Source organism: Carica papaya, chromosome 1 (assembly GCF_054855325.1).
Source record: "Carica papaya isolate Zhongbai chromosome 1, ASM5485532v1, whole genome shotgun sequence".
Taxonomy (NCBI): domain Eukaryota; kingdom Viridiplantae; phylum Streptophyta; class Magnoliopsida; order Brassicales; family Caricaceae; genus Carica; species Carica papaya.
The window spans coordinates 8,974,535-8,984,035 of record NC_142309.1 but is presented as its reverse complement, the minus strand read 5'-3'; the positions used below and the strand labels follow the sequence as shown (position 1 = coordinate 8,984,035).

At 35.0% G+C, this 9,501-nt stretch overlaps 1 protein-coding gene across 2 annotated transcripts; it reads right to left on the bottom strand.

Moving 5' to 3' along the window:
• Nucleotides 1-216: 216 nt before the first annotated feature.
• ARC6 (Chaperone DnaJ-domain superfamily protein) lies at nucleotides 217-8,134 on the bottom strand. 2 transcript variants are annotated; one of them, XM_022033982.2, is made up of 7 exons: nucleotides 7,703-8,129; nucleotides 7,374-7,604; nucleotides 7,043-7,267; nucleotides 5,756-6,016; nucleotides 4,659-5,658; nucleotides 3,793-3,929; nucleotides 217-689 (listed from the first exon to the last, which is right to left on the bottom strand). In XM_022033982.2, exons 1-7 carry the CDS (start codon nucleotides 7,955-7,957, stop codon nucleotides 399-401), a joined length of 2,400 nt encoding a protein of 799 aa, XP_021889674.1. In that variant the 5' UTR covers nucleotides 7,958-8,129; the 3' UTR covers nucleotides 217-398. The 2 variants fall into 2 exon arrangements, with proteins under 2 accessions (XP_021889674.1, XP_021889675.1); XM_022033983.2 differs by lacking the exon at nucleotides 217-689 and adding an exon at nucleotides 4,304-4,373 and having other exon boundaries at nucleotides 3,799-3,929; nucleotides 7,703-8,134.
• Between the last annotated feature and the right edge of the window lie 1,367 nt (nucleotides 8,135-9,501).

The window sequence follows — 9,501 nt, the reverse complement described above, 5'->3', positions numbered from 1 at the left end:
TTGAATCTTAGAAACCTGCTATGCTATGATTATGATGGTGCTAGTTAATTATACTCCAATCAAATTTTGTGGTTCAACGCTCTATAGTCAAAACCCGGTATAAGAATCCATTCTCACATTTTTAATCAAGTTAAAATCTTCCGGGAACTTTGGTCATTGGAGGCTCCGCATGACACTTGCCTTGTATTAGTAATAAATTTTGAAGTGAAAAACGAATGCACATGAACAATTTGGATATTACTACTATAATTATTATCAAACAAAACCCAGCTGACCTGAGCGGCTGGGATCATATAATATAGACCAATACACGATAATAGGCTATTATCAAATAATACATTGGCAGGTGGCCTAACAAAAACATGGATGACATTTACACCGATGACGTACTTATCTGATTATGATGTGAGCACAGATCCTTCCGTAATTTTCCATCCTGAATTGGACCTAGAAATCTCGTATCTTGTCGTGTAGGTTCTGAAATTTGAGGCATTGTTTTCTGGATGGGCTGTGTCTGTCAGGCTAGCAGACTCTTCAAGAGCTGCTTCCACCACAGCGCGGCATCCATCTGCCGAGACAGTCACACTGTCAATGGTTACTTTCAACAGAGTGTAGTCATACACCAAACCAAGCTGTGCAATTTCAGCTGCTCTATCCCTCCATATCTTCAACATCCGACCATCCAAAACCTGGCAATAATTCTCAGGGTCAAATAAGAATATACAATAATTTTCTCAATCTTTTTAGTTGTGGTATGCAAATAAATCCGTACGTATGATGCTTAAGAATCTTCAACTGTGAAGATTGAACATCTATGCAATAATAAAAAGTTGCAAAATCACCCACAACTAGGACAATATTTAACATAGCCTCCACCAGGAGCACCAGAGAGTTCACTGCCATATTCTTGGAGCCCCAATGCAAAATCTACCAAAAACCACCACTTATAAGAGCCTTTCAATGCCTCACCAGAACAGCTTTGTTCCATCCATGAAAAGTTGCACTGAATCTTGATGTACAACCACCATTTCAAACCGAGCCTAGAGTCAGAATCCCGATGTCCTCTGGTGACGACTAGAAGTCAGCATATGAGCCTCACACTCACATCAACAAGAGTTGGATTTGTCCAATCAGCACTATTTGACTAGTTCAGCCAGTTTTTTTCTGACCAGATCGATTCACTATGAACCAGTTCAGGCTTCTTAAAAGAAGGGTTTCAATAGTTCAAACTAAGAATGCTTGGCTGCTTTTCTTGATTATGAAATCTTTATCACCAATTCTGACTCCATTTTACTCTTATAAAAAAAAAATTAATGTGGAATAATGAGGAAAAGAAAGAGACACTCATCTGTAGACTCAGAAATTAAAAAAAAAAATTAATGTGGAATAATGAGGAAAAGAAAGAGACACTCATCTGTAGACTCAGAAATTGTTTTTGCTTGTAGTTAAGTAAATTCAATCAGTTGAAATGAAAAAATGTTGGAAGTATCTCCAGCTTTTCATACGTTTGGTCGATTTTGGAAATAAAAATTAGAAGTTTGTCATTCAGGACGTTTGTTGCATGAACCTTTTTCCGACCTCTGCATCTGAACGGCTCAAAATTTTAGTACAACCACATCTATGACCATACTGACTAACATTGCGATAGAATACGAGTATTCTTTTTCCTATTTGTCATTGTGCTTAAATTGACTCATTTTTACATACTATGAATATTGCATATATTCTTCTAGGCCAACCTTTATGATCATATTCAACATAATGAGACTACTAAAGCTTATCATCTTATGCTTGGTATGTGGAATGTAGTTTTAAAACCTATGACTAAAGCAGAGACGTATTCCGCAAGAGCAAAGATATAGGGAATCTTCGGGATCTTCCACCCATGGAGACTTCTGTAGGAGTTCGGTGCAAGGAGGCAACTCAATGATGAAAGTGAAGCACAAATTTTCTGTATCCAGATTTCGTCCAACCTACAGAATTTCACACTGATAACCAATTGTGTGTTTCCATATTTATGTTATTGAGGCAAATGACCAGGCACAAAGTCTGTTAAATTTAATTGGAAGTTCAAAAATTAAGGTTTTGCATTATTCACCACTTCGAAATTAATGGACAAGTTTTCTCTAATTAAAAGAGAATAATATAGTACAGATTAGGTTAAGATTTCCTAAAAATAGAAGCTACACTTTTCTTAAATATAGAGTTACTTTACAATTTAGAGTTATTCTTATAATTTTAATAACTTAAAGATTTTATTTTATGTAGTTTTCATGCGGTACCCCCTTAGTATCTTTGTGCATAATAATACTCTTTCTCTTTTATCTCAAAAAAAAAAATTTATTTTATGTAAATATTTAGTCTTCTATTTTTATTAGTATTATTTTATTTAGTGACCTCAGTAATCTCACTTTTGAGAGGAGTTTAATTATTCAATAGAGTTCCTAAGAATTTTCTCAATCTTTGTGGTTGTACGATGCAACCAAACCTTAATTATGATATTTAAGAATTAATGACACAAGACCAATAAAAGAAAATAAATGTTTAGCCTTTAGGGAAGTTTTACACTAAAAGAAACATAAGGATTTAATTTCTTTTTCTAGTAAGAATAAAGTTTTGCAATAAAAGAAATAGGAATTTTTAATTTCCTTTTCATACGTATTCGTCTAAAATTCCTTTCACTTAGTCTATTTTCCTATTTCCTATACTGTCTAATTTTAATTGTATTTCGATGCCCATAATAAGGCACCTTACCTTAGTTTTTTTTTTTTTGAAATAAAAGGGAGAAAAAGTGTATTAATGAGAAAGCACCAAGGGCGCGCCACCCATGTACAAGAGAGAGAAAAGGAATTTATAGATCTATAAAAATATCTACAATAAATCCAAAATCTTCTAAACTATAAAAGTTATGAACCCAAAAAAATGAATTCATCTATCCTTCATAGTGACAAATCCGTATCATTGCCCTCGAAGACTCTAGTGTTTCTTTCTTTCCAAATTACCCAGATAATGGAGTCCGTATAAGTCTAAGGCACTTTTGCTTCATTCTAATCCCCTCCCAAGCAAGAAGTTCATCTTTGACAGACCCCGCAATGGTCCAGTGAAGACCCAGTAGGCTATAAATCAACCAAAGCATGTAAGAAACCGGGCACCATAATAATTGGTGATTGCAAGTCTCCAAATTCTGCTTACACAGTGAACATCTGTTAACCAAGTATACACCTCTCTTCATAAGGTTACCTAATGTAAGAATGCGACCCTTAGCAGCCTCCCATGCAAGAAAAGAAATTCTGGGGGAAGCGAACTATTTCTAAATAAGTTTGGTAGGGAATTTGGCCAGAATACAAGAATTATAAATCTTACTAGAGTATCCAGGCCACATCATTATGAAAAAAAAAAAAAGCCAACAGGATTCAGCCTTACAACAGACAAATAACAAGGACATCCATAGAAAGAGCATGTATGGTGCACGCTTGGAGCAAATCATTATTATTTGACCTTCCAAAAGCCATAAACAAAGACTAATCCTGGTTGGAAGGATTGTGAGTAAGGTTCATTTAAATAAACGTAATGCTTCTCTCTTCTTTTAGAAAAAGTTATGAAACAATACCCCCTGGCCAGTGTGGGAGGTGATTTATCCAAGTAGATTATATACTTGTTCTGGACAAATTAATAAGTCAAGAGTCAAAAAGTCAACTACACTAGAGAAAGGAGTAGTCTGTCTTATGGAAAAGGAATTTATTTGTATGTTTGATTGAAGCACACCACTCATTGTAAGATCAATTTCCTTACCTCAGGCAACTTTTCCAGGCGGTGGTTAGGCCCAAAAGCCTCGGATTTAATGTTCTGCCACTTGCACACTATATCTTCAGCAAACCTAGCATCCATTTTGGGTAGTTTCTCCTCAGAACTTTCATCTACTAAGGACCCTGCACAGTTGAATCTGGATTAATTGATTGCATCCATGTTAAGCTTTTAGATACACGACATGCTCTTAATACCATATCACCCACCACCAAACAGTGACCCAGCTTTTTGGCACAGATATGCTTTAGAGTTTTCATTAAGCCTGGGAACTATATGCAAGCTCTGTTTATTTGGGAAAACTAAGAGAGAAAATGATTGAAAAGCTGATTATCCGCAAGCATTCAAAAACAACAGCAATGGTTTAGCACCTAATTTTTTTTCCTCTGAAGCACAAGAGTGTTCCAGGACTTAGTGGATACTACATGTTTAGAAATAATTGCACTTTGACAACCTTTTTTTTGAAATGAAGTACTAATGAAAGAAAGAGATCTAAAACCTTTGTAAAGATTAAACTTCATCTCTTGTGCAAGCAACAAATGATGTTGTGTTTTCCCACCATGATGTCCCTGAAACTGTCAAGGTCAGGTTTACTGGGAACGAATCCTTCCCTTTGAGCATTAATACTAACAAAAAGTGGCCTTTTGTAGACAACCAAACACATTAAAAAATTTTCTAAAGCGCTGAAGTTCATTATAGAACAAAGTAGCAAGTAAGACTTCAAGCAACAAAAATTAATTTACAACTTGTAAAGACCAAGTATAATTAGGTATGAGGCTCTAGGATAAAAAATAATTTATGAAGCAGTACCTGTACGAGTTAAGCATATCAACTTATATAGTATTAGATCATACCTACATTACCAATATCAGATTCCATGGTTGAACCAGTTTCCTTATGAAGGATGCGAGCAGCATTCTTAGCTGGTAAAGATTTCAGTCCAACCAAGGTTATCATTCCAATCAACACACCACCACAAATAATCTTCAAACTAGCATCTTTGATTCTGTCGGTAATTGATTCTTCTTCATATATATCATCAGCTTTTCCTTTTTGAACCTTGGCTTTGAGGAGAGAATCATCTAGATCAGTCTCTCCCAAAGGCTCCTCACTTTCAACCGTAAGGATGTCATTCCTCTCGCCTCCAGGTCTCAAACTCTCATCTACATGACCAAAAGGAGACATCTTCTGCAATGCTTCCTTTCCACTTGTCTTTTCTAAGACTTTATCTCCGCGGCCAAGAGGAAAAACTGTTTGCAATGCCTGAATTGCACTAGCTTTTACATGCTCCGCCCCAATTCTTGCTATAGCTGCTGCTGCAGCTAAGGGCGAACCATGAACTCCCTCAAGCCTTTCCAAGTACATCAGAACTGTAGGATCATCATAGTAATCTCCAAGTCTGAATTGTATGTCTTTCGTGTTTCTGAATCTGGGAAAAACTACTCCAATCAACCATGTCTCCAACAACTTACAAAGCCCAGGAAGATCATTATCATTGTCATTCTCTGAATTCTTCATAATAAACTCTACAATAGATGGATTTCTATACGGTGAGCTATCATTATCAAGGCCCAACCACATGCGACACTCATCCAGTTCTCCCACAAGCAGAGAACAAAGACCCCTTTCCAGAGCAAAGTCTGTCTCACGGTTTTCTTTCAGAGGAGAGAAAGAGATGGAATTTTCTAGACTTACTATCTTAGCTTGCTGAAGTTGTTGAATTAAATTTTCAGCATCTCGTATGAGATGAGGTTTTTTGCCCACAAAGGCTTCTGCTACAAGAGCAAGAGCCACTCCATAAACTTCAAAACTCTCAGCCGGGATATTATTAGGGGTGGCCATGAACAGGTTAACCTTCCAAAATGAAATTTAAAAATTATAATGAATAAACTATTATCAGCAAACATAAAATTTTCAAGGTAAATGTAATAATAGGAACCTGTCATACTACCTGCTCGGCTGCTGTCATGCGTGAGAAGGCTTCATTCATAAAATCTTCACGTGTGAATCCTCCAGCAACTGCTGCTGCTCCCCCTCCACCAACAGACCATAAAACATTGCTCACACCTCGAAGACCCTCTTTCCTTCTACTCAGATACTCATCAGTAAGAGGTAAGGCTAGAAGCTCCAGAACACAGTGTGGTGTGATCTCTTCCAATGTCTCATCAATTTGTGCTCGTAAATCTGGTGCCAGAATACTGGCCCCTTCCTCCTACATGCTCAATACCAGAAACTATCAAGTAATGTAATGTGCAAAGAGTTCAATAACATAGATCAGAACCAATAAACCTCCCAGATTTATAAGATAACTGAAGACAAGGTAAAATGAAAACTCTCACATTTGCAAGAAGCTAGTTCTTGCTGGAAAAGAAATATACTCCTGTTCAACACAAAAAGTTTGCATCAATATTAAAATTCTCCACACAATATTTACGAGGAAGCTTCCCATTGGGCTCAAGAATGCAATTTGATTTTTCTTCCATTTATATAGGTGGATTGCATCTTATTAGACAGAACTATTCGAGGAAGAAGGTTCTAAAAGCATCCCCCCTACATTTTCCTAATTTTTCTAAACAACTCATAAACTTAATAGCCAAGAACAAGGGGAGGGAAAAAAAAGAAAAAAATGTGCTCGTCATTAACACTCTATTTAAATAAATTTTAGTGATAGTTAATTAATATATGGTAATGACAGTAATTGGATGACAATGACATAGAATGAGAATGACAAAAAAATTTTATATTTGGATGGTTGTATATTAATGTATGTTAATGGCATATTTTTGTTTAGATTATAAGATGGTATGGTTGTATTTTCAGTCAAATTACTAATTTATCTTTACTTATTATATGTAACAATAAATGGTATATAAGAAATATATACTAAAAATAAATAAATTGTTTAACAATATAATTATATTTGTATTTAAATAAATAATTATTATAAATTAAATTTTTATATTTAATAAAATAAATAATAAATTGTGAACATAAAAATAGAATTAAATATATTATATGGGAGTATAAAGAAAAAAAAAAGTAACATGTCAGCCACATATCACCGATTCGGTGGTTTTAAAATTTATCTCAAATTTGTCGGTCAGATATTGTTTGTTATCATTGAAAGTTGAAACATACATAATTTTCTCATACCTATGAAGTATCATACATTAAAATCTTATCATTTACTACGATCTAAATAAAGTATAAATCACAGCTAGGAAACATGGTTAGATACCTGCAGCAGCTTCAAAGCTCTCTCAAGCATCTCACAGCCTCTAATAAAATCAGGCAGCTCCAATGCCATGGCATCCCTTGAAACTTCAACATAAGCAAGCGCCATCGCCAGCACGACATCCTGTTTGAACGACTTAGGCAATCTCTCTTTGAGCAATCTGTCTCCAATGTGAAGCACTATTTCAGTCTCCCCTGCTTCTTGTAAGACACAGAGAGCTCCAGGAACCTACATTTCCATGAACGTATGCATAAACTAATCCCATTGAGCTTCATTTCAATCCTCTAAAAATTTTACTGAAGAACCAAGCAAAGCAAGGTTATGGTACGATTACCTTGTCCCAGGGAACTTCTGTGACTATAGTACTTTCCTCGTCTTCAACGAGGTTTTGGTTGTATTCTCTTCTAGACGTAAAGTCGGATAGGATGTCGCAAGCTGCTTGCAGAATCTGCCTACGACTGATCAATGCATCAGAGCTGAACCCATACTGAGGCGGCTTGGAAACCCTAGCTTCATAAGCCCTCCTGATACCATCTCCCAAGAAATGAGTCTCAGCTCCTAATACCTGTTCCCAAAATGACACACTAAAAAGAATTATCTACTAAAATTACTATAACATGAGATGAATACTGAGAAACTGAACAGAGAGAGAGAGAGAGCGACCTTATAGAAGTCAATGGGGATGGAGACGTAGCGCTCTGGAGGAGCGAATTGAGGAGGAGGAGGAGAGAGAGTGGCGGTGGTTGGGGAGAGAGGAAGAGAGTCGGTGGTGGTGAATTGGAAGTCGGGGAGGAGACGGTCGGCCCATTTGCTGGCGGAGCAGACGGTGAAAGGCGTGAGCTTAGCGGGTGGTCTTATCGGGAGAGAGAAGGAAGCAGAGAGGCAAATGCCGAAACCCGAGGATTTGAGAGCTTCCATGAGAGTTGGAGTTCAAAGCCCTAAAACCCCATGTCTCTCAGTTCCTCCACTTCCGCTCAGCCACAGTGACTGTTAAATACAGAAGGGTTTTTCTTTTGATAAACGGATTTTGCATTCAAATGGAGAAGGTTTAACGGGTGTAGATAACTTCTCTTTGTAAGATTCTTGGCTATTTAACTGTCGAATTTACTATTCACGAAAATTCCAAATTTGTATTTGAGGGTTCCGCAATTATGAGAGAATATTTAAAAAGAATTTCTCTTCAAGAAAATTCCAAATTCATGGAAGATCCACTGGATACTTAAGTTTAAACTTCAAAATTTTTCTCAAAGTAGATTTGATTTAGTTTTTGATGAGTTCTTCTTCAAATTTATATTTCAATTTTTTTATTTCTAAGCTTACGATAATATTTTAAAATATGATAATTAAAAATTTATAATTTACAAGTCACATAATATTAATACTGAAGTGATTCAAATAAAAATATGCTTGTAAATATAAAAATTGAATGATCACTTTCTAATTTCATTATATATTTTACTAATATTAGTTTTATTTTATTAAAAATAACGAGAACTCTTAAATTTCGTTGCAACCACCACTATATGCTTTATTATTTCAAATTGTACCAGAGACATGTCTTTTTAGATTTAGCCATAATCTTATGACAAATATAATTTTATTCATGCCTTATTGTTAAAGGTGATGGTCTAAGTCTTAATATGTTTTCTAAAGCTTTAAAGTAAAAATAATAAATAAGAAAATTACAATATTCTAAGATAGTGAAGAGTTCGATAGACAAAATGATGTGCACACAACTGAATATTTAGTATATTTGTTAGTCTTATAAATAAATATTAATATAACTATAAAAAAAAAAAAGAAACGTAAAAAGAATATAAAAAAGTTATGGAGAGAATAATGAGATATATGAAATGTATTTATAATTACTCTCTTTATTATTAAGGGAATTATATGAATTTATGTTGATATATTAATGTAGATCGAGGAAGTGATCTGAATGAATGAAATCAACTTCAAATCATACAATTATACTAAATAAAGTTATTGTTCTAAATAATTGTTTAGCCCAACCATTGGTATCACCTTCAATCTCCTTTTTTCTATGAAGCTTTCTCCAATCTCTACGTTTAATCTTGTTAGCCATTGTATCTATTTTGTCGTCATGATGTCCCTCACTCTTCTCAACAATCACTAATTTTTCATCTAAACTCAGACTATCTATGTACTTAACTGAATGTTGCATGTCACATGATATGGACGACACAGTCTTGATACAATGATTGTGCTACGCTTGTTTGGATTATAGTTCTTTTTCTTTATGCATCTAAGCCTAATTATTTTGTTCTATATTTGCAACTTTCTCTACTTGGACTTCTCTAAGCTCATGTTCATGGAATCTCTTGACCAAATTCATATATTCATTATTTTTTTAAAGCCAACCAATTGGGTTTCAGCATTACTTATCTCCATTTGGGCATGAAGTAAATCAATGAACTTGATAGAGTAGATCAAACTTGACC

Bases quoted from the DNA above. Each gene is read 5' to 3' on its own strand.
- ARC6 (XM_022033982.2), bottom strand. From the start codon at position 7,957: ATGGAAGCTCTCAAATCCTCGGGTTTCGGCATTTGCCTCTCTGCTTCC. The intron at 7,268-7,373 runs GTAATCGTACCA...ATGGAAATGTAG, and splicing joins CAGAAGTTCCCTGGGACAAG to GTTCCTGGAGCTCTCTGTGT. The intron at 5,659-5,755 runs GTAGTATGACAG...TCATTTTGGAAG, and splicing joins GCATGACAGCAGCCGAGCAG to GTTAACCTGTTCATGGCCAC.